This window comes from Chrysemys picta, chromosome 2 (genome assembly GCF_011386835.1).
Source record: "Chrysemys picta bellii isolate R12L10 chromosome 2, ASM1138683v2, whole genome shotgun sequence".
NCBI lineage: Eukaryota > Metazoa > Chordata > Testudines > Emydidae > Chrysemys > Chrysemys picta.
In genome coordinates this window covers 45,821,924-45,846,883 of record NC_088792.1, presented here as the reverse complement: position 1 = coordinate 45,846,883, position 24,960 = coordinate 45,821,924, and the positions used below count along the sequence as shown (strand labels likewise).

The window sequence follows — 24,960 nt, the reverse complement described above, 5'->3', positions numbered from 1 at the left end:
TGTTAACCTGCACATCCGCAGGTTCAGCTGATCACGGCTCCAGGCCAATAGGGGCTGCAGGAAGCGGCCCGGGCCAAGGGAAGTGCTGGCCTCCCTTCCTGCAGCCCCCATTGGCCTGGAGTGGCAAACCGCGGCCAGTGAGAGCCGCGATTGGCCAAACCTGCAGACGCAGCAGGTAAACAAACTGGCCTAGCCTGCCAGGGGCTTTCCCTGAACAAGCGGCAGCCCTAGTTTGAGAACCACTGACAAAGTACAATAATAATAAAAATACAACTATAAATAAAAGTATATAACTGCAAGGTTTTCAAATTTCATACCACGAAATGCACATTTTTTTTTTTGGCCTTTCGATGTGTAGGAGTGCCGTTTCGGTCAGTGGGGAGGCCAAAGAACGATGTAGAAAGCGATGGAACTTTTTAAAACTTCCTAGCTTGCTCACAAGAGCGTTCAAGACTGTTCTATCATGGGAGTGGTTACCTCCACCACACAAGACCAGCAATGGACACAATTTGACTGACAACTGCTGAGACAATATTTGGAATATAGCAGTTCTGGACATCTTATTGGGAAAAATAGGAAAGGGGAATCAAAACAGAGCTATAATAAGGAGATTACAGATTTCAAAGATACAGAAAAGGTTGGAGAAACTAGACCAATATAATTTAGAAAAAGCGCATGTCAAAAAAGGACTTCACTAAGGTACTTGCGTATGTGCAGGAAAGAGATGCTACATTTTACAAAGATATATGTCAGCAAATGTCAGTCATTCTTCATGCCTCCCTGATAAAGTACAAAGAGGACAGGGCATGGATAGAATTTAGGTGGAATTCCTGCACAGAAGTCACTAACAGCAAAGTAAATGCTATAAACATTTGAAGAAATACCATTTGCATCAGTTGTTAACAGATTATATGCAACAAAAATAAGCCTCCTAGCCTCTAAATATTTCCTGCAACATATTCTGGATGAAAGAAAATCCTCTAGATCTCAAATGATGAAGGATACATTTGACCTAACTAATCACAGTGAAGTGACCTCAAGCAAGTTTCCTGAAATTGCTGAATTTCCAGGATGGGATTTACTTTCTGATTACGAGAATGGTGTGAAGTAAAGTTCAGGCGCAATTTCAAGATCATTGTGTCCACAATCCTTTCCTTAATCTGAATGTGGAGTTTCAATAGGTAAGAGAGAAATTAGGGAGCAAAGAATTGTTGAAGTAGAACCACAGCTTTGTGCAATTCTGCATAATGAAGAATGCAGCGGTAAGAAGATAAATGCTGTTTTTGTTGGTGAGAGAAAAATTTCTTCAACCCAATGTGAATAGAACAAAGGATAAATGTAAATCTGTCCCCGGGTTTTTAAGCATATGCTTATATAGACACACACTGTATACATAAATATACAGATTTTAAGTACATGTATGTGTAACGGATTAGAGTAAGAAGAATTGTACTTCTATGTTTTTAACAACTGGTCATTTTCTGGGCCTGGGAGTAATGAATAGCTAGTGAAGTTGGGCCAGTTTCCTTTTCTTTTATTCCCTGGGACTTCAGATTACTTTTTTAAACATCTGTATCCCATAGAGGAATTTATCTCTTTGGTTAGGTAGCTGGTATTTGGAGAGCCATATTAATTATTGGATATAGACAGCATATATGCTCACTGGATACATCATATTAACCACTTACTAAGCGTTTTTGAAATGGTTGTTAGATCATAAATCTCATCTTCCGTCACTTTTTTTCACATTAAGAACATAAGAATGGCCATAGTAGGTCCGACCAATGCTCCATCTAACCCACTATCCTGTCTTCTGACAGTGGCCGGTGCTAGATGCTTCAGAGGGAATTAACAGATCTGGGCAATGATCAAGAGAGATCCATCCCATCATCCAGTCTGAGTTTCGGGATGAGGATTAGGGGCACCCAGAGCACATGGTTTTGTGCCTGATCATCTTGGCTAATAGCCATTGATGAACCTACCTCCAGAAACTTACCTAATTCTTTTGAACCCGGTTATACTTTTGGCCTTCACAATATCTCCCGGCAACAAGTTCCACAGGTTGACAGTGTGTTGTGGGCAGAAGTACTTATTTATGTTTGTGGGAGTAACATGGATTTATATAGTGGCACTATGATATTTTCTGTCTTATTATCTATCCCTTGTCTAATGGTTCCATTTTGGTCTAGGTGAAGCCCATCCTTCCTGTATAGGCACCTTCTTTTCCAAAAAATTCTCCAGTTCCTAATAAACCTAAATCCCTCCTCTGAACACTATTGTCTCATTCACACATTAATGCAGTTCTGCCTGTCTAACAGGCTGTGTGTGTGGAACTGGGAGCATTTCAGAGAATGCTACCATGGAGGTCCTGAACTTTAATCACTTACCTAGCAGCCCAAATTTGGCCTCCTACCTTTCACCGTGTCATGGATACCTACATGTACCACAACCACCAGCTCCTCCCCAGCACTTGGTGGAAGTTTATCTAGAGGTTTCCAGAGGTCCACAACCTTCACATCAGGCAGGCAATTCACCAGGCAGTTCTCCCAGCCATCACAAACCCAACTACCTATTGCTATTACCTGGCTCTTCCTAATAACTGGGGCCCCGTCCCTCAGATGGGTATCCTCAGTGGGAGAGGATACCATGACATCACCCGGAAGAAGTGTCCCAACTATGAGATAATTTCTCTCCACTCCAGTTTAATGTTCTCCTTCCCCAAGACCTTCATCCTCCTCAACAGCACAGAGGTTGTCCAACTGGGGTAGGACTGCACTTCTGTGTCCCTGCAAGTCTCCTCTAAGGACCTCTTTGTCTCCCTTAATTCCTCCAGTTCAGCCACTCTGGTCTCAAGAATCTGTACTCAGGCTGAGACACCCATGAGTTGCTTGCAGCAAATGCATACATAAGCAACCTGCCCATATGGCAGGTAATCGTACATGCTGCGTTCAAAGCAATAAACTGAATAGTCCCCACTGTGTTGCTGGACTTCTGCCTGCCCCCCCCTTTTTTTTAAACTCTTGAGGATTGGGGAGGGGTTGAGCAGGAGACAAGGGGTTGGCCTATGTTTAGATTATGTTTGTTACCCTAACAATGTTAGGCGTATCTGCCTCCCACACTCCTTCTCTAAACTCCCTCGTAAAACTCTCCTGTTTGCTAGCTTCTCTTGTTGCTTAGGAGCTAGCTTTTTAAATCCCAGCTCTCCCTGACCTAGCCCTGCCCCCTTGTCAGGGGATTCTAACGGCATTAGGGATCAAAGAACAGCATACTAGAGCCTCGTTAATAAACCCTCAGCCTAGCCTATCATGAGTATTTAAATTAAGCAACAATAACTTGGAATGTGAAATGTGTGAATCACCTCATTGAATAGAGAAAGTTACTATACCTTAAACAACTGAAATGGGTTCTGACAAGACTGATAGGTCAACATTTTAACCCATCATCTAAACATTTCACTTTCTCACCATTAAATTTCACAGACCTGGAACTGAATTTCAAAGACACAGAAAGAGCTAGAGGATGGAAGGGAAGGACAGCGAGACACAGCACAACCAGGATGTTTACATAAGCGTACATCACAACAATAACAACAGAGCCAACACTCAAAGTCCACATCTGTGGCGTGCACATGCTCTTGTTTCACCTGCAGTAATAGGCGCATTGGTAACATAATTAAGGCACACACACAAATGACGAAAGTGGGCTTAGAAATACGTTCTATTTGGAAGTGTTCTTTTGAGATCCCCATATCCATCAGCCTTTTCAGAGTGAAGGCTACAGAATTAATATCTCATCTCCTTGGACAGATCCCCAGAAGATCTCTCTCTATGAGAAGGAAGGATTCAGATTGATTTCCACTGCTCAGCTCCTACTCAAATAAACACATAAAAACCAGAAAGAAATCCAATGACAGTAGAATTTTCCCTTATTTTTTGTGGGGTATACTGCTGGGTCAGAAGAGATCTCTTCCTCCAGAGCATGCCAAAATGACTTAGAAATGTTTACAGTTTATTTCTTAGAATGGCCAGTGATGTATTAAATATTTACTAATACTATTTTATAAAAATCAAGCAGCTTTCTTTTTTAATTGCCCCCTGCCATAATGTGTTAATTTTGAAATAAGATAGGGTGGATTATACTGATTCAAGTGCAGCCTCTCAACAAAGGTTTCAAACAACAATTGTGCTAAGACCATTTATATCCATCTTATAATACAAATCCTTCTGGCATCCCGTAGTCAACAAATTTAAAGAAAGAAAGTAAGAACAAATTCATATTATCCACTATTAACTATTTTGCTCTGTAGCATAATTTACAATTGAAAAGTGATCTGACACAGTTACATAACATGACAATTAAAACACATAACTCCATTATTACAATGCATCTGCCAGCATCCTCCAATCCCACGCAACAACGATACACTTATGTTACAATTTAAGACTACTTCCTGAAAACTCCCGAATGCATACTCATCAGCTGCCTTTTACTTAAGTCAAATGGACATATTTGAAGGTCAAGACCTAATTGATCTCACTATCAAACTTTTCTTGATAGTCAACCTCAATTTAAACTTTTTTTAATTTTATCCCAATAATTCAGTTATTAGTAGAGCTGGTTAGCATATTTTCAATTAAATAAAATGTCAAAACAAAAACTTTTCCAGGGATGTATCAGTTTTGACAAAGTTTTCACTGGGAAGGTTTTTTGACAGACAGACTCACTCTTGAACCTGGATCTCTCACATTCCAAACCGGTGCCCAAACCGCCAGATTACAACCATATACCTCTTCCCAAAAAGGGTCAGGCTTGATCTGAATAGACCAACATTGACAAATCCATATTCACAAAAACGTTCAAAAGGTTTTGGTTTCATTCCAATGCAGAATAAAGCCACATTTTGAAACCTTGAAAACTACCGTGAAATGGAATTTTTGTCTTCTGGTCACTTCTTGTTATTAGCCCTTGTACCACCAGACCGAGGCACATATTACGATGACTCCACTTATTCCCTTAGCCTGAAAAGACAAATCTTTCAGAGGCCTGAGTCTTCCACATACAACATATTCCTCATAGAGAAAGGAAAAGGAATCTCCCAGTTATCCACACACCACACAGAATATTGGCAGATCAGTTTGTAACTGCATTACAAAACAGAGTAAGAATGTGCAAACTCTTTTTTTCAGGCCTTAAAACTTTCACAAATAGCAACCAGTTTTCACCAGAATACCAAAATGGCACATATAGACCATTTCAAGTTTCTGCCTTGAACCACAACAGCTGATCAAACAAAAGGTTGCAACACTTGTTCTAGTGGGGAGAGGATTCCCTACCACCATCATTACCACCACCTTCCCTCTCAATGAAACCTGAACCATTCTTGATAAACTTGCCAAAACACACACACACACACCACATTCTTGGCATAGAAGGGAACCTGTCAAGTTTCAGCTCATACTGTAAAGTTTAAGCTACTGAAAATGATCTTTTAGAATGGATATGACTTATGCAACATTATTTGGAGGTGTTGTTACACCAATCATGCAAGTACCTATTCCCACCACTAATCACAATAGCTCCTGGAACAGTGATAGCAAAAGAGGCAGAATGCCAGATTCAGACCCAACCAGAATGATTACCGACCCTGCCGCATGAAACCACTGTCAATAAGTCTGGCAGCACGAGTTGCTGCCAAACTCTCCTCCACTGGGGAGCCAGTGCAGCCCTAACTGGTGACTGGGGAGGAGAGGGAATAACTACCAGAATTATGGGGGTGGGGAGAGGGAGGAAGAAAGTCCCCCTCAGCCTATTTCCCATAGAACCCCTGGCAGAAATTGAAGAGGTCACTTGAGAAAATGAGGACTCCCTGCCCTTCCTGCCCACCCACACCAGAAGAAAGGAGCACCCTGAGGGTGACTCTAATGGAATGCACAATTGCACATCCCTTCTGACTTCTGCTAGTTTAATCCAGAGACTACTGTTTCCTTGCTGTGTGATATAAGCACTTCACATGGGCCTCTTTCACTGCTGTATTGTATGTTGCTATCCAATATCTTTGATCAGTCTCTCTCACTATTACCAGGCTTCTCGTTTCTAAAGCAAGTGCATATAATGTTTTCCCCCAGATGCATTATTTTGCATTATTCCAAGCTGCTTGTTTCCTACTTGTGTTTTAACCTGCCTAAGACCATTTTCTCCCCTCATTTTGTGTGTGTGTGTGTGTGTGTGTGTGTGTGTGTCAGTCAGACCAGTTTGGGACGATCCTCCTCTCTTATGACCTATTATCCTATAGGCCCAGATTCAGCAACCTTCAGCTGAGACAACACAAAATCAGGCCTTCAGAATGAGATTCTTCATCTATGTTTAGAAAGGTGGGTTTGATACAGATCTAACTGCAACCCTATCCAGGGCTTTGGAGCTGCTCCAGCTCCGCTCCAAAGGGTCCCTATCTTGTGTCTATGGTCATTTACCAAGTTTTCAGGCCAGGAAAATATTACACTTACAATGCTTATTCTAACCACCTTACTGGGCATTGCTCAAGTATGTAGGCTCAACAGAACAACCACCACATGTCACTATCATCTAAACCTCGCTGAACTTGCATGAAATAATCAGGCAAAACCAAGCCAAATCTTGTATAAATTTCAGTCTTCCAAATATGCCCAGCCTACCTAAGATGGCAAAAGCTGACAAACTTTTCATACCACAAGTTCTTCCCAAGACACACAAATCCCACTCTTTCCTAGGTCCCAGGTGCAGAGGGCTCATTGGCAATTAATCACATTTAAGCAGGTGTTCCCTATTCCTAGATTCTACAAAGAGATACTCTCCAACCCGGGAGTGAAGAAACAGATAACTTGTATGTTAGTATACCCCCCACACACACACACACACCTCCTTAAGAGTGAGAGCATGGGGATGCTTCTGCTTCCATAAGCCAAACGCTGCCCTCCGGAAGGACAAAGATACCCCATGCAATCAGAACACTTCTCTTCCAGGGAACCTTGGCAGCTCCTTATATCAAAAGTCACTTTAAAAAAAATCCTATTTCACTATATTTTGTGAAATTATATAGTTTTCCTCATTACCATTCTACCATTACTTTTTCCATATACTGCAGTCAAATTCATCTTCCTCTCCATTTGCTGCAGATCTGCTCTTACACTACATCCCTTTTCACTCTTCAAACTCAACCTCTAGACACTCATTCTGGTGCACAAGGTCACAAGACTAACCTACTTTATACCAACAAAACATTGTTCATGTGTAAAAATCAATATTCCACTATATAGAGCAAAAAAAACCCCAACAACAGTGAAGTAAAGTAGACTGCTGTCTATATTTCCTTCCATTGGCGGGATTATTTCAAGATCAAGAAGCTTGGATGACTATACCTACTAAAAGAGCTCCAATACTCACGTATGCCTTTCACTATCTCAAAAATATAGCAAAATACCCAAACATAATTGAAATGCAGAAATACAATTGTTTTAACCTCCTTAGTGAAAGTTGTTAGCAAAAAGAGGAATTACGTTAGGCTGTGCCACATACCTTCTTTTTATTTATATTTTAGGATAGGTAATTGATAGAAGCTGTTGTGTTGAGCCTGAAGGGGATTACTTAAACTTTTTGCTGTCATTAACTGTTAATACAGACCAAGAACTGATGACTGGTTTTCAAGTACATAAAAAGTTGTTACAAGCAGGAGGGAGAAAAATTGTTCTCATAACCTCTAAGAATAAAACAAGCAGCAATGGGCTTAAATTGCAGCAAGAGCAGTTTAGGTTGGACATTAGGAAAAACTTCCTGTCAGGGTGGTTAAGCACTGGAATAAATTGCCTAGGGAGGTTGTGGAATCTCCATCACTGAAGATTTTCAAGAGCAGGTTAGATAAACATCTGTCAGGGATGGTCTAGATAACACACAGTCCTGCCATGAGTGCAGGGGACTGGACTAGATGACCTCTCAAGATACCTTCCAGTCCTATGATTACCTACATACACACACTTTTCTTTTGCAAAATGTCACCCAAAAATAAGGAGGGGACAGGTATTGACAATTATGTCACACCTATCTCTTCTGTGTGTATTGGGGACAAAAGAAAAGATTCTCATTTATTTTCCTCCCCATGAGCCTTCTCTTGCTAACACTGCAGCAATCCATATACAGATGCTTCCCGGGTGACGCGAACCCGATTTACGCAAATCCGCATTTATGGAAAAAGTTCCCTAAATTCCTTAAGCTAGAAAGGTTTTTTTGTTTGTTTATTTTTTAAAAGTGTAATTGTCAGAGATACGTTCCCGACTTACGCAAAATTTGAGTTAGGCAAGGCGTTCCGGAACGGAACGCTTGTATAAGTCAGGGAGTATCTATACTGATCAGCCAGACTCCCTTAAAGACTTCTTTTAAAAAATATATTACTCTTGCCACATACACACTGAATTCACCCGGAGCATGTGCAGAAACAGTCCCATTTGTACAAATGGAAACCCAAACACATAAGAAACACTGTCAAGCTGTATATGAGGCCTCCTCCACAGGTGGTATGTGCAATTTGCTTTCCTTTAAGCTTTGAAAGTGCTTCATACTTAACAGGTGGATTTTATTCCTTCCAAATTCAAGATCTAGTTTAAGGCAAGTTATTAATAAAGCATGTTCTTCTTTATTACGTGGATTGCATTTAAAAACAACAAGAACATCCTGTCAGTTTTATTATAAACAATTCAGCCTCCTACAGAGACCAGAAGCAAAGCAGCAAAATGTGCCAGATTTCTAATACAACCGAAGGACTCAGGCTATGTCCATGCTACAAGCTAGGGAAATGATTCCCAACTTGTACAGACATTCTTGCACTTGCTCTCATCTGAGCTAACACACTAAGGGTATGTCTAAACTACCCACTGGATTGGCGGGCAGCGATCGATCCAGCAGGGGTCAATTTATCGCGTCTAATATTGACAAGGGTCGATTTATTGCATCTAGAGAAGTGAAGACACTGCGGTGAGTAGATCTAAGTACGTCGACTTCAGCTACGTGAAGTTGCGTAACTTAGAGCAAACCCCACCGCCCCCCCGTAGGCCGGGCCTTAGAACAGTACTGGAGCTGCAGTAGCATGGGCAGCAGTGACATGTGCTAGCAGCCCCAGGTACATAACCAGAGGTTCAGGTAGGTCTGTGCACAGGGCAGTTAGCACATATCACTGCTGCCCACGCTACCTTAGCTAGGCTAGTATGTTTCGCTTTGCTAGCTCAGATGAGAGCTAGTGAGAGTACGTCTACACAAGCTGGGAATCACACCCCTAGCTTGTATAGATACAGCCCAAGTTTAACCACCATACTTACCAGCAAACAGCTGCAATTCACTTACAGGTGATCCACGTTCTAACACTAACTGGACAGCTGTTGTGGATGGGACCCACCTGTGCCAGAGCCATGTTCTAAAGACTATCATATCTTAGCCTTGGCTCTAAGCTAGAGATTCCTTTAGTGTTCTAACAAAGCTTGACCTGCCTACATTGCCTCTACTTCAGAGCTATTTAAGACTCTTATTCATGGGTACAAAGCCTGAACAAACTGGACAAAACAAATTTGGCCCCAGGGCTGCTGGAACAATTTGTATAGTGCTGAGATCCATTGAACCAAACTGTAAACCCTGTATATGACGGAAACCACTTCCAGGCAGGTGTGGCAGATACCCAGCCCAGTACCCTACTCCCCGCACTCCTAGTTCCAGCACTTATGTTTGGCCCTATCTGATTTAGGAGGAGATAAAGTCTGAACCAATGAAGTGGCAAGCACCTACTGCTTCCTCGCTCATTTCTTTCAGGATCAGGCCATTGTATAGTGTGATACCTTCAGTTCAAACCAAAAACATAACCACTACCTATGCAGTAGCAAGGTCATTATTATCCAAGTCCTTACTCTCTGAATAGAATACAGAAATAGCCAGAAACTGTAAGGTTATTTCATGGAAAGTAAGAGATGCTGCTATTTACTTCCATTTAGGTGGTTAGAAGGAAATGACTTGGGATTTGCATAATCACAGATTACATTACCGGCAATTTCTCACACTAATAAATCCTGTGCTCCAGGATAACACGCTGTCTGAACCCCATTTCCACCACAAGCAAAGCATCACCAATCACCACATGTCTGCACTGGTCTTGCAAATTCAGAGTCTTAAATCATATTGTATGTTTTGTGCCCTACACAATTTAACTTTGGCTCTACTGTGTTGGTGCCGCCACTTGTACAAAAACTGATTTGTAAATAGCTTCCTAAAGCAGGATTAATCATAGCTTCAGGTCTAACCGGAGCATACTATTTATTCAGCCAATACAAGGACCCAACAGGACCATGTCCTGTATGACGGGTTCCCTCAAAAGATATTCAGATTATATCTTTTATAGAAATATATATTTACTGTTTATAATAAAAACCACTAACGGTTCAGTTCTGTAAAGCATTTTCTCTCTACATAACATAATGCAATACTTTGTATAAAATAGGTTTATAGAAACAAGCATTCAGCCCAAGGCCTTCTGTAAAAAAACTCATCTGGTAGTCATTAGGGAGGTGAAAAGATACTCAGATTATATGCATGTACACATACGCACACTAATATGATAAAGCAAAAGTTATTTTTAACTTTAGTGAGAAATCTGTAGCAATTAAACCTATCTGGATTAAGTAAGGTACAAAGATATTTAACCTACCTCATCAAGGCTGCTATCTTCTTTCTTTAAGGCTATAAAAAAAAGAAAAAGAAAGAAATCATTATGTCATGCATTTCAATGAACATAAAATAATTAACTCCTTGAATAAAAAGAGAGAGAAAAAAATGTTTCCTGTAGTAACAGGAAAGAACAGACTGGCCTGAATAACAATTTTATAATCAAAATATCAAACTGTAAATGAAATGTAGAATTGCACAGCATGTATCTGAGAAATATTTTTCATAAATATGTAAATCAAGCTGTCCTCTCAGGTTAAGGAAAATAGGAGTCTACATTTTTTTTTACTTTAATTCCTATTGAGCATGAAAACACTTCAAGGAGAGTCTGACTGAACTGCAGAAAGCCATGTGTAAACCAGACCTATCACATACTCCATAATATATTCAGTTCATATAGAACTCAACATTTCCAATACAACAGAGGATGCATTGTGACTAGCAATCGTTATACTCTTCTATGGTTTACATTAAGATGACAGCACAGATCTCACATATTATGTTAATGTTTATTGCATGCAAATATACTATCAACTAAAGTGAAGTCAAAATAGAAGAGAGATTTGGAGTGTGAAGCAGTGAGGCAAGGAGGAAAAAATGTTGCGAGCAGTTTTGCAGCTCTGACAGAGGCTAATCCATTTGAAGCGTTTTATTGAGCCTATCAGATACCTGTACAGAAATGCAAACAAACTTAATTTCTTCAGTTCGCTACTGGAATTACATCAGCCTGCAGGCTAACAGATATATTTAAGTTATGCACATATTGTGGTCACATCATCCAGAAACTGCGTTCTGAAATTAATGAAAAACCACTACCTCCATGAGTTTGCTCTTTGGTGACTACCCTGAACAGTTAAAATGAACCAAGCCATAGTACTGTTGGATTGGAGTATTTTTACACTGGCTTATATGTTTACAGTTAACAGTTGAATGGTGAGAATTGTAGAGGTTATGTGGCCCCAACATCTGGAACAATCTTCCTCTCCTCCTCCTCCACTTAGCGCTCACTTTCCTCAAAGTCATTCCCTCAAATCATCTCCTCTTGGGTCTTGTCTACACTGGTGAAAATGTGACCCATACATCTATTAGAAGGAGCAACAACGGAAGCTTCAGCTTGGATAGGGCTCAGGCATTTTACTACTACAGTGTCAGAATACACCGCCACTGTTTTGCCTGTGCTACAGTTTCTACCATTTCTACCACAGGTGGTGAATTACTGGCCTCATTTTTCCTAATGCAAATAAGGCCCAGAGGTCTTGTCCTTTATTTGCCTTTACATTGCAACTCACTGGGGAAGGGAACGTGTCTTACTCAGAGCCTGAAAAGAGCCATTTAAATGTTAATCTTATTAACAAGAACTTGTCCAGATTTCACACTAAGTAATAGTTCTGGTGTTTTGCTGAGTAGTTTGGGGAGTACACTGTACATTGTGTATCAGGTATATTTTTTTTCATTGTAATTAAATAAGGACTGGAGTAAGGACAAAAAGTTTATACATTGCAGAACTGCCAACCCCACGTGTTCAAATATCTTGAGCCAGGACCCAAAAAGTCATGAGATTAGGAGAAAAAAATATATATATATATATATTATATATATATATATATATATATATATATATATATATATATATATATATATATATATACACACACACACACACACACTTTCCGCTCTTTTAATTTAATTTTGGGTTTTGAGCCTTCAGGGGGCACTTTAGTCATATTTTTAAAAAGTCGGTGGAGAAAAACTTGACAAAATGAATTTGAATTCTCATGTAATCACAGGATTACAGGTACAGGGGCTTCAACAAAAACACCAAATATTACAAGTCTCATAATTGAATCATGGGCTGGCAAGCAACACTAATAATGTTGCTTGTATTATGCTTAGGGTTGCCAACTTTCTAGTCGCACAAACACCCTTGCCCCAACCCTTACCCAAGGCTCCGCCCCTGTGCTGCCCCTTCCCCGAGACCCCACCCCCGCTCACTCCAGCCTCCCTCCCTCTGTCGCTCACTCTCACTCACTTGCTCATTTTCACTGGGCTGGGGCAGGGCATTGGGATGCAGGAGTGGGTGAAGGCTCCGGCTGGGGGTGCGGGTTCCAGGATAGGGCCAGAAATGAGGAGTTCAGGGTGCAGGAGGGGGCTCTGGGCTGGGGCAGGAGGTTGGGGTGTGGGCTCCAGCTGCGAGTGTGGGCTCTGTGGTGGGGCCAGGGATGAGGGGTTTGGGGTGCAGGATGCGGCTCCAGGCTGGGACAAGGGGTTGGGGCACAGGAGAGGGTGCGGGCTCCAGGAGGGAGATTGGGAGTGGGAGGGGGCTCAGAGCTGGGACAGTGGGTTGGGGTGCAGGCTCTGGGAGGGAGTTTGGGTGCGGAAGGGGGCTAAGGGCTGGGGAACAGGAAGGGGGTGAGAGGTGCAGGCTCCGGGATGCGCTTACTTCAGGCAGCTTCCCAGAAGCGGCGACATGTCCCTGGGCTCCAAGGTGAAGGCACAGCCAGGCAGCTCTGCGTGGTGTGCGCCACCCCCACAACTCCCATTGGCTGGGAATTGCAGCCAATGAGAGCTGCAGAGCCAACGCTCGGGGCGGGAGGAAGTACACGGAGCCCCCTGGCTGAGCCTCTGCCTAGGAGCCAAGGGACATATTGCTGCTTCCAAGGAGCTGCACGGAGCCAGGCAGGGAGCCAGCCTTCGCCCTGCTGCTCTGCCAACCAGACTCTTAACGGCTCAGTCACCAAGGTCCCTTTCAACCGGATGTTTCAGTCAAAAACCAGACACCTGGCAACCCTAGTTATGCTGTAGTCTTGATATTTTTCTAGCTTGTCTTTACCTTTAATTGTATTTTAAACTTTGACTGAAGTGGATATTTAAGAATTGTTATACAGAGAAATCAAAACATGAGGATTTTCTTAGCCAGTAAAACTAAAACCCTTGTCAATTCTCAGTTTGAGAGTGAAATTTTAATGAACAAATAGCTATCTGACCTAGGGTTGCCAGGCATCCAGTTTTCAACCGGAACACCTGGTCGAAAAGGGATCCTGGCAGCTTCGGTCAGCACTGCTGACCGGGTTGCTAAAAGTCCAGTCGGCAACGGAGCGTTGCTAAGGCAGGATCCCTGCCTGCCCTGGCTCCGCACACCTCCCGGAAGTGGCGAGCATGTCCAGCTTCTAGGCACAGGGGCAGCCAGAGGGCTCTGCACGCTGCCCCAGCCCCAAGCGCCTGATCCGCAGCTCCTATTGGCCAGGAACCGCAGCCAATGGAAGCCGCAGGGGCGGCGCCTGTGGGCAGAGCACCCTGGCCCCTCTGCATAGGAGCCAGACATGCCAGTGGCTTCTAGGAGCCGCCTGAAGTAAGCATCGCCTGGCTGGAGCCCGCACCTTGAACCCTCCCACATCCACCTGCCCCAGCCCAGAGCCCCCTCCATTTCTAGCCCCACCCCAGGGCCCGCACCCCCCATCCACACCCCAACCCCCTGCCCCAGCCTGGTGAAAGTGAGTGAGGGTGGGGGAGAGCGAGCGACGGAGGGAGGTGGGGATGAAGTGAGTGGGGGCCTTGGAGAAGGGGCAGGGCAGTGGTGGGTCCTCAGGGAAGGGGCGGGCCAAGGGTGTTTGGTTTTGTGAAATTAGAAAGTTGGCAACCTGGGAATAGCAGCGTTGGTAAGAGTGCTTTAGAGCATGCCCCCTTATGTAAGCTGGCTCAATGCCTTGCGATTCACCCCCCTACTTTAAGCACACCCTTTAATTATTAATTTATGCGTCTCACAGTTATTTCATCTTGATACATATTTAATCATCAATCCTCGTATGATGTTAAAATACTAATGACACAGTGATTTGACTTGATTCTTTTAAACAACTGATTAGCATACTGTATAGTCTATTAAATTTAAGTGGATTCCACATTTTTCCTTATCAAACCAAGGAACTACGACTTTGTTCATAGAGGGTCAAATTAGTTTGCCAAGCCAGAGACAGCGACAAAACTGTCAATAGAAATCTATTTCTTTAAGGAAACTAAGCATTATTTAACTATTTACATTTCTTAGAATATCAAGAAGAATATTACAAATACACTTACCAAAAAATTGTAATAAATTTTAAAACCAAGATGTCCTTTCTCCTGGTAGAATGTTTCTGATATTTCAGACAGACCAGGCAGCGTATTCAGAACTTTTGCACTGAATAACAACTAGCAGTTGTGCAACTGATTTAAGAACACGGAGTTCAGCACACAAACAGTATGCATTTCTTTCAATATACCGCAGATCTACAGTGTCTGCCAGTAGACTACAAATGGCAGTTCTTGTAGGATGAAAGTTGAGGGAAGGACAACTTGGCATTAGACATTTTTCAGAACAACGAAATAATTACTCTAAAGCGGGTACACTAGAGAGTCTGGGCCAGATCACAGCTACCGAGGGTGGGGAAAGGCAGCATAGCCAGATCTATGCCACCCTCTGAGAGCCCCCAGAGGCCGTGGCTGAAGAGCACTGTGTTGCAATGATCCCAACTCACATAATGGCTCCCGAGACTGCTCTGACTTGTGCAGGGTCTGAAGCTGTCCCTGGATATGTCTTGAGGATCAGGGGAGCATAAAGATGGTTTTAAGGCTCCACCCCTTACCAGGTGCACCAAGCAGAGCTCTGACGCACCCAAGGATCGGGGTCTCTATATAACTACTATCACCACTAAAAATGAAATCATTTGCATTAATATATTTAAATTTTTTCTTCTGAGCAACAGCTGATCCCTATTTAACATATTTTGCACACTGCAAAGCACCACAAAGTCATAGTGCTACATCTACAACAATACAATCGAAAAAACAAAGACATCTTGAAGACATCCCCTCCTGCCCCCCAAGATTCAAGGGGCTCTGCTAACAGTATTAACAGTTACGCATACTAACATCAAAAATCAGTGAATGAGGACCTCAGATTTATATACACAGTTCTTATCAGCCAGGGCTGTTTGATATGACAAACTCTCTCTGATAACTGGGAATTAGGGCTTTATAGTATGAAAACTATTATGTTTGGTGACTAGTTTCTGGAGAGTAGTTAGCCCTATACCAATAATATCTATGAAAGAAAAAAAGCTTTCAGTATTATACTGGTTTTCTAAGAATAACTATACATTATGCTTTCACTGCTTTAGTGGGTTATGGTATGTGTCATTAACTCCTGAGTTCAAACACAGTTTAAACATTTTATAATTTTTCACACAGTTACCCTCACCGTGCTACTATACATTTAACCCTGTTATCCAAAAATACCATCCAGAGCCCATGAAGAAACTACAGTGAAAAACAAGAAAGGGAAGACTGTTCTTTTCACCTATCAAAAGTGTTCTTTAGAATACACATGCCATACCAGGAATTCAGCCTATGTTTGGGGAGCTGAAGGATTCCAGAATGAAAAAGAACCCAGATTAGAGCAACATGAATATGTTACTAACAGTTTGATCTCACTAGGAAATTGCCAGAAAAAGGTGTAAGGCCACAAACAACAAAAGCCATTAAACTAACTGTTAAAGCTCCTTCTTGGGGTGACCAGATAGCAAGTGTGAAAAATTGGGACAGCGGGTGAGGGGTAATAGGCACCTATGTAAGAAAAAGCCCCAAATACCTGGACTGTCCCTATAAAATCAGGACATCTGGTCACCCTACTCCTTCTAGAGCTGTTTTGCTTTCCTCTCCCTAGCCTCAAAGTAGGAGTTAAGAATGTAAGGGTACGTCTTCACTTACCGGAGGGTCCGGCGGCAGGCAATCGATGTTCTGGGATCGATCCCGGAAGTGCTCGCCGTCGACGCCGGTACTCCAGCTCGCCGAGAGGAGTACGCGGCATCGACAGGGGAGCCTTCCTGCCGCGTCTGAACCTGCGGTAAGTTCGGACTAAGGTACTTCGAATTCAGCTACGTTATTAACGTAGCTGAATTTGCGTACCTTAGTCCGAAGTGGGGGCTTAGTGGGGACCAGGCCTAAGTCTTAAACTTTGAATTTCCTGGTACATTGGTTAAAGTTATTTAAACATAGAGGGGTTTTTTGTGTATGGTCATGGGTCACATGGGAGTGACTATGTCCAAACCCCGTGCTGGTATATTAGAATGTTTTTCCTATAAATGGCATGATTAGAAGAAGGCCAAAATATCAGACCTGCTGCATGTGGAACAATTTCACTAGCAAGGATTGGCTTTTAACAACAGAATTACCTAAATGCACTTCTACCCTGTGGAGCACTCTGCGCTACTGTAAACAGAACATAACTTTTGCATCAAAAACCAGGTCAAAGAGCCCAAGGGAACCAAAGGGTCCTTTTATTTATTACTGAAAGAGAAATGGAGAGATGAAGTTGCAATACATCTTATACTCAAGAACATGGAAAAGCAGTAAGTGTAAACTCCAAAACAGATGTAATTCAGGCATAAAATGTGTGACAGTTCAAGTCACCATTACACAAAGCAAAGACCTGGGTTTTAGAGTAAGCTCACATGCCCCAAATGCTGATGCCAACCCAAAGAATCAATGTATGATAATGCACATACAAGTAGTCACTGTCCTTATAATACCCATTACTGTTGCCAAAGCATTTTATTAGTAGACCTGCGTCTTTGTACATTTAATTTATTTGGACCAAGATTTTTTTTTTTTTTTTAAAGATTCTAAATTTAAGCTCTTCACTAAGGCCTGATCCAAAGCCCAATAAACTCAACTGGAGTCTTTCTACTGAATTCGGTGAACTCTGGACCAGGTTCAATGGGTTTGTCCGCACTACATTGTTAACCTGTGCTGACAATTGCTGGACCCGGGCCCGATCTCACAGCTGTGCTAAGATGTCCAGACTTAACCAAACAGACTGACGGGGTCTACAGCCTGAGCTGCATCACACTATAAAATGATGGGGCTTGGACTCAAGTCACAGCACGTCCGCCTGATGTTCAGAAGACTTCAGTGGAAATAAAGCTTTTGGGAGTTAGGTCCCTTGGGCCCTGATCCTGCAAAAGACTTAGAATCAATGGGACTTCTCACAATACATTAAGTTAAGCATGTGCTTAAGTCTTTGCAGGATCAGGGCTTTATTTAAGAGGCTAACTTTAGACACTCATTTTAAAAAAACAAACAGTCTTGGTTTCTTAAAAAGCAAAACTTCCATGGTTATATATTTTAACTATTATCTACTTGATCAAACAGGTCCACCAAATACATAATTATGCTTTTTATTTTTAAAAAAGCATATTACTAGCTCTGGACACACTATTTTCATATGTGGATACAAGGATTTATTTCGGGGATGTAAATATTTGCTCCAAACTTGGAACTTAACATTCATCCTGGCATCATTTTCTCCTTTATAAATATGAATGTTACAGGAAGACAAAGGAAAGTTGTCTGAATTCAGATGCTTTCTTCCACTTAAAAGCCTGCAGTTCTTAAATATTAGGGTTTGTAAGGAGTTGATTTGCAATGGTGAACTAGTCAATCTTGTTATCATACATACATCAAAAATTACACCACCAGTATACGGTATAGCGTCCTCTTGATGCAACTGTAGTAGATTCACATCACGAGGACACTACTTGCCACATTCTCTCCTACCCTGTTTCCCCGAAAATAAGACAGTGTCTTATATTAATTTTTGCTCCCAAAGATGCGCTAGGTCTTATTTTCAGGGGATGTCTTATTTTTCAGAAATGAAAAATGCCTTATTATCGGTGGATGCCTTATTATCGGGGAGGTCTTATTATCGGGGGGATGCCTTATATTACAACGAGAGGCAAAACTGTAAGTAGGCCTTATTTTCGGAGGATGTCTTATTTTCGGGGAAACAGGGTACATTCAGGCCACTTCCCACTGCACTACTGGCACACAGAAACTTTAAAACTAGCATAGCAAGCCACAACGGGATCAGCCCACTGTGTGGGAATCCTCTGGTGGGACAGTGAATAATGGCTCTGACCCTACCCACATCTCTACAGTCGGGGTAAGAGGCATGACAAGGGGAATTAGGTGTGTCTGCACCCAGTGATCCGAGGCTGCTGCTCAGGGTTATTGGCAAACAGCGTAATTTAGAGCAGCCAGGGGCCCATTCTAGTGCTCAGCAGCTCTGAATTATGGGAGAACAAAGATAGCTTAAATTAAGACACCTTTGCATGCCTCCCAAGCTGCACTACTCCCCCTTTGGCTGCAGTCAATGACTACTTTTATGCTATTTGTGTGAACTAAAAATGAGATACTAGTTGATTTAGACACCGCACCAAAAATAATCACAGAAACGTAGGACTGGAAGAGACCTTGATAGGTCATCTAGTCCAGTTCCCTGCATTGACGCAAGACTAAATATTATTTAGACCAGTGGTTCTCAAACTTATTTGATTGGGCCCCCCTTCTTTGTGTCTGTACTTGGTATATGTACTTGGGGGGAGGGGTGTAAACAACACCCAGCTCTCAAGACAGAGCAGAGAGAAGCGGCTGCTGGCCAGGCGCCCAGCTCTGAAGGCAAGCATGCGCCAGCAGCAGGCAATGTGAAAAGTGATATTTGTCAATATCACTTTTCACAGCAGACTTTGTGCCCCATGGCCACCCTTGCTTCTGAGCTGCTGGTGCCACTCCCAGAGCCGCCGAGAGCTGGTTCAGGCCCCGGTGAAAAAAAATTTTCGGGCCCCCCCAGCAAGGACGGACCAGCTAAACAGGACCGACGGGGGGGGGAGGGGAGGGAGGAAGAGAGAGAAGCCGGGCCCCGGTAATTTGTACCGGCTTCCCCCCCCTCTCATCGGCCCTGGCCACCCCAGAGGTGACAACCAGAGCCCTGCCACCTCCAGGTGAGGGATTGGGGTCGGGCTGAGAGAAGAGCCCAAGCCTGGGTGCCGGGGCTCCAGTTGTCAGTCTAGGGCGGCAGGGCTCCGGCTATCCTCTTTATCCCCACCTCCTGGTTATGCATGGCCCTTCTGCATAAGCCCCAGCCACCCAGGACTGATAGTCAGAGCTCTTAAAAAAAAAAAACGTAAAAAAAACCAACAAGCATACAGCTCGCACGTCCCTTGGAAGGCCCACCCCATAGTTTGAGAACCGCTCATCTAGACCATCCTTGACAGGTGTTTGCCTAACCTGTTCTTAAATACCTCCAATAACAGAGATTCCACAACATCCCAAGGTAATTTGTTCCAGTGCTTAACTACTCTTAGTTTTTCCTAATGTCTAACCTGAAACTGCCTTGCTGCAATTTAAGCCCATTGCTTCTTGTCTTACCCTCAGTGGTTAAGAAGAACAATTTATCACCCTCCTCTTTATAGCAACCTTTTACGTACTTGAAGACTGTTGTCATGTCTTCGCCAGAATAAACCAACCCATTTTTTCCCCAGCTTTCTTCAGAGGTCATGTTTTCTAGACCTTTAATCATTTTTGTTGCTGCCCTTTGGACTTTCTCCAATCTTTCCTGAAGTGTGATGCTCAGAACTGGACACAGTACTCCAGCTGAGGCCTTATCAGGGCTGAGTAGAGCAGAATTACTACTTCTCCTGTCTTGCTTACAACACTCCTGCTAACACATCCCAGAATGATGTTTGCTTTTTTAGCAACAGTATTGCATTGTTGACTCCTATTTAGTTTGTGATCCATTTTAACCCCCAGATCTTTTTCTGCAGTACTCCTTCCTAGGCAGTCATTTCCCATTTTGTATTTGTGCAATCAATTAGTACTTTGCATTTGTCCTTATTGAATTTCATCCCATTTATTTCAGACTATTTCTCCAGTTTGTCAAAATAATTTTGTATTCTAATTCTGTCCTCCAAAGCGCTTGCAACCCCTCCCAATTTGATATCATCTGCAAACTTTGTTAAGTGTACTTTCTATGCCATTATACAAATTATATACAGCAATGGTTCTCAAGCAGGGGTACGTGTACACCTCGGGATACTCAGAGGCCTTCCAGGGGGTACATCAACTCATCTAGTTATTTGTCTAGTTTTACAACAGGCCACATAAAAAGCGCTAGAAAATTCAGTACAAACTAAAATTTAATACAGACAATGACTTATTTATGCTGCTATATATACACATTGAAATGCAAGTACAATATTTATATTCCAATTGATTTATTTTATAATTATATGGTAAAAATGAGAAAGTAAGCAATTTTGCAGTAATAGGGTGCTGTGACACTTCTGTATTTTTATGTCAGATTTTGTAAGCAAGTAGTTTTTAAGTGAGGTGAAACTTGGGGGTACACGAGACAAATCAGACGCTTGAAAGGGGTACAGTAGTCTGGAAAGGTTCAGAGCCACTGCTCTACACGACCCCACTGGATATGCCCTTCCAGCTTGACTGTGAACTATTAATAACTGCTCTCAGAGTACAGTTTTCCAACCAGTTATGCACCCACTTTATAGTAGGTTCATCTAGTCTATATTTCCCTAGTTTGTTTATGAGAAGATCATATGCGACAGTATCAAAAACCTTACTAAAGTTGAGATATCTCATATCTGCTGCTTCCCCCCATGCAGAAGCCTTGTTATCCTGTCAAAGAAAGCTATTAGGTTGGTTTGACATGATTTGTTCTTGACAAATTCATGTTGACTGTTAGTTATTATCTTCTAGGTTCTTACAAACTGATTATTTACTCCACTGTCTTTCTGGGTACCAAAGTTAAGCTGACAGGTCTACAATTCCCCGGGGTTGTCCTTATTCCCCTTTTTATAAAAGGGCAAATATAGTACCCTTTCCCAGTCCTCTGGGATCTCTCCTGTTCTCCATGAGCTCTCAAAAATAATTGCTAACAGCTTAGAGATCTCTTCAGCCAGTTCCTTAAGAATTCTAGGATGTATTTTATCAGGTCCTACTTACTTAAAGGCATCCAACATGCTTAAGTAACTCTTAATTTGTTGTTTCCCTATTGTAGCCTCAGATCCTACTCCATTAACACTGATGTTCACTATGTCAGTTGTCCAATCACTGCTAACCTTTTTGGTGAAAACAAAAAAAAGCATTCAACCCTTGGTCATTGCTGTGTTTTCTGTTATTGTCTTTCCCTCCTTATTGATTAATGGACCTACCCTGTCCTTGGTCTTCTTCTTGCCTCTAACATCTTTGTAAAATGTTTTCGGCATTTATGCACCAAGCTAGTTTAATCACGTTTTGTGTCTTGGCCTTTCTAATTTTGTCCCAACGTGCTTGTGTTGTTTTTATGCATTGTGCCAAAGATATAAAATGTCAATTTGAATGAAAAATATTAAAGTGTGGAGAACAATGGCAAAGAGTTCCAAGAAGATCAGTAAATAATTTTTAAGGCAAAACAACCTGATGCCAAAAAGAAAATTGGATAGTAATACCAGGAGATGATAAGGTCAGCAATACAAAGTATAACATGCTATCTCAACACGTTTTACATCAGCAAGAGAATGACAGGATTTAGCAGCAAGAGATGACGGACAGACTTCTTTTGTCTAGCCTCCTAACCATCACTGCTCAGCTATTATCATCTGCTTTCCGACTTCATGCCTCAGCCTTAAAGGGATGTTGTCTGGTGGTGTATTTTTTAATAAACATTTTACCTGTTGTAGAGGTAAACAACATTAAAAGTAATTTACTTTTCTACTAGATGTGCTTTTTTTTTGGTCTAGATTTCTCAGTGTGGCACTGAAAGCAGACTAGTCAATTTTAATTTTATTTATTTTCAGTCAATTCAATTGCAGGTTCATGCTGTAGCATCTGAGTTTCAGAAGCTACTGAGAAATCTTTGTTAGTTTTCAAACATTATCTATAGGAACACACTATAGGGACATTAGGAACACACATTATCTATAGGAACACACGTTATCTAAAGGAACACTGCTATAATTTTGCAGTTTTGTAAAACACAATGCATAGCAGTTTTGTAAAGCACAATGGTACTAGATAAGTAGGTAGACAGGCAGAAAGAATCTTTACTTATACAGCACAATTTCAGTTTAGTGTCTGTCAGACAAACTGCATCCCAAATTACTTTGCAGAGCTAAATAATATATTTACAGAGATAAAATTAAAGCAGAGGGAGAGAGAAATTAGGAGATAGAGGCCTGAGAAAAGATGGCATGAGGTAGGCTGAGGCAAGGAGGTACAAGAAAGCTAACGCTCATAACTAAATCTGATCCCCTAGGTGCCAGAAAGTAATTCTACCAGTTCCATGCCACTTCCTTTTGTCACGTGTGTTACAAGACGTCCTCACATACTGTAGGGAAACAGATAAGTGATGCCAATGGCCTGGATTGACCCCACAAGCCCCTTTCAGGTCTGCTCACTTATTAGTCAGACCTCTCTCTCTTTTAGGCAGCGTTGTTGTAGCCCTGTTGGTCCTAGGATGTTAGAAAAACAAGGTGCGTAATATCTTTTATTGGAGCAACCAGAAGCACTCTGTGTAGCTCCAAAGTTGGTCTCTTCCACCAACAGAAGTTGATCCCATAAAAGACATTAGCTCTATACATCCCTCTGGTTAGTTTCATTACAAAAGGAGGGGCTGGAGTTCACAGCTGTGACTCTTTAGGGATGAAAGGCCAAGTCCAGCAGCCCCCAGTAGGCTAAACTCCCTGGGATGTTATCGCACCCCTATCCCCCGCTCCAGATGTCTCCTGCCAAGGGGACGGGTGCACCGTGGGCGTGGGCAGCACGCGTAGATGCCAGGATGCTCCCAGAGGCGCCGGGCCAGGCGGTGCAAGGGGCAGAGGCGGCGGCTGAGGACCCGACTCACCTATTCGGCTGAAACTCTCCGACAAAGTTCTCCGCAACTTTTTCATCCTGCTGCTTTTCTCGGCGGACTGCGCGTCCAGCATAGCACACAGCTCGGCGGCGCCGGCCAAGCGCAGGGGGAGGGAGGAGCCCGATCGCCCGGCGCCCCCCGCCGCGGGACCCTCCTTCCCCACCGCCGCTCACACCGCCGGGGAGGGAGCGCGACGTAGTGCCCAGGGCAGGCTCATCGCCTCCCGTCGGGGCTCCGGAGCCAGCCCTGGCGGGGCGCAGCCGGGGAGAGCAGCACGGAGCGGCTGGGGGTGCCCCGAGGCGCGCGGGGGAAGGGGGCAGCCCTGCCCGGGTGCCGCCGGCTGCTCGGACCCGCCCCGGTTAGCGCAGCAGCAGCAGCGGCCGCGTCCCCGCCAGCTCCAAGCCGAGCGGCAACTCCAGCAGCCTCCGCTGTGCCGCCCTCCCCCGCCTGCCCGCCCCGCTCCGCCCCCGCCCGCCTCGCTGATTGGCCGGGAGAGCGCCGTGGCTGGGGCCCGGTGGCCCTTGGAGGCGAGTGCTGGCCGGCAAGGGCGGGGCTGGGGTCCAGGCTGCTGGGTGCGGGGGGGCGTTGGTGGGACCAGCCTGCTGCGTGTAGAAGGGGGGGGGGGTTGGTGGGACCAGGCTGTGGAGGGGGGTGCAGGCTGATGGCTGCAACCAAGGGGGAGGGGTTAGTCAGTCCAGGCTGCTGGATGCAAGGGGGGGCTGGTGGGTCCAGTCTGGGGGGGGGGTCCAGGGTGCAGAAAGTGGGGGGTTGGGGGTCCAGGCTGATGGGTGCAGGGGGGAGGTTGGTGGGGCCAGGCTGATGGCTGCGGGGGGGGGGGGGGTTGGTGTGATCAGGGTGCTGGGTGGGGGGGTTGGTGGGTCCAGGAGGGTGGTTGCATCAAGGAGCTGGTGCTGAGGAGAGGGGGTAGTGGATTTAAGAGACCTTACATAGGACTACAAAAACAACAAGGAGTCTGGTGGCACCTTAAAGACTAACAGATTTATTTGGGCATAAGCTTTCATGAGTTAAAACCTCACTTCTTCGGATGCATCATAGGACTGTGGCTCTTCTCACCCCGAAGGCTGTGGACAAAAGAGGCTGGAAGGGGCCCTCTGGTCTGCTGGCTGTTTGTGCTGATCTTCCTTCCAGTGACTTTAACAGGGCAGACCATAAGGGAGATCCCACTTTTTACCACAGCTCATGCCGTCAAAGATTAAGAACATCACTGATTTGTACATTAAACCCAAGGCAAAACAATCTGTAGATCTCCAGCTACTAATTATCTCTGTCGCATGAATGTATTCTGTAGGGATTAAATGGGCAACAAATACCGATTACTCATTAGGATTACTATACACCGCACCACCCTACTGCACTGTGATCTAGAGCACATACACAAAGCAGACTTAAGCCAGGGGAGGGTGAATGCCAAGCAGTCAAGAGTTCACTTCAAACAGCAGTGGTTTGCAATGTTTACACAAGAGAGGAGGCTGAGGCTTAGATGG

General features: G+C 43.5%; 1 protein-coding gene across 3 annotated transcripts in view; it reads right to left on the bottom strand.

The window, feature by feature from the left end:
* Positions 1 to 23,903, bottom strand: part of CDK14 (cyclin dependent kinase 14) — a 484,579-nt gene extending 460,676 nt beyond the window's left edge. The window contains exons 1-2 of one of the 3 annotated variants that reach the window (XM_065583048.1): positions 23,447 to 23,903; positions 10,715 to 10,746 (exon numbers count right to left, since the gene is read on the bottom strand). In XM_065583048.1, coding sequence (XP_065439120.1) covers positions 10,715 to 10,746; positions 23,447 to 23,528 — 114 coding nt within the window. In that variant the 5' untranslated portion in view covers positions 23,529 to 23,903. Of the gene's footprint in view, positions 1 to 10,714; positions 10,747 to 14,808; positions 14,902 to 23,446 lie in introns of those variants that run through there. The other 2 variants (XM_008169566.4, XM_065583049.1) reach the window with 2 other exon arrangements.
* Between the last annotated feature and the right edge of the window lie 1,057 nt (positions 23,904 to 24,960).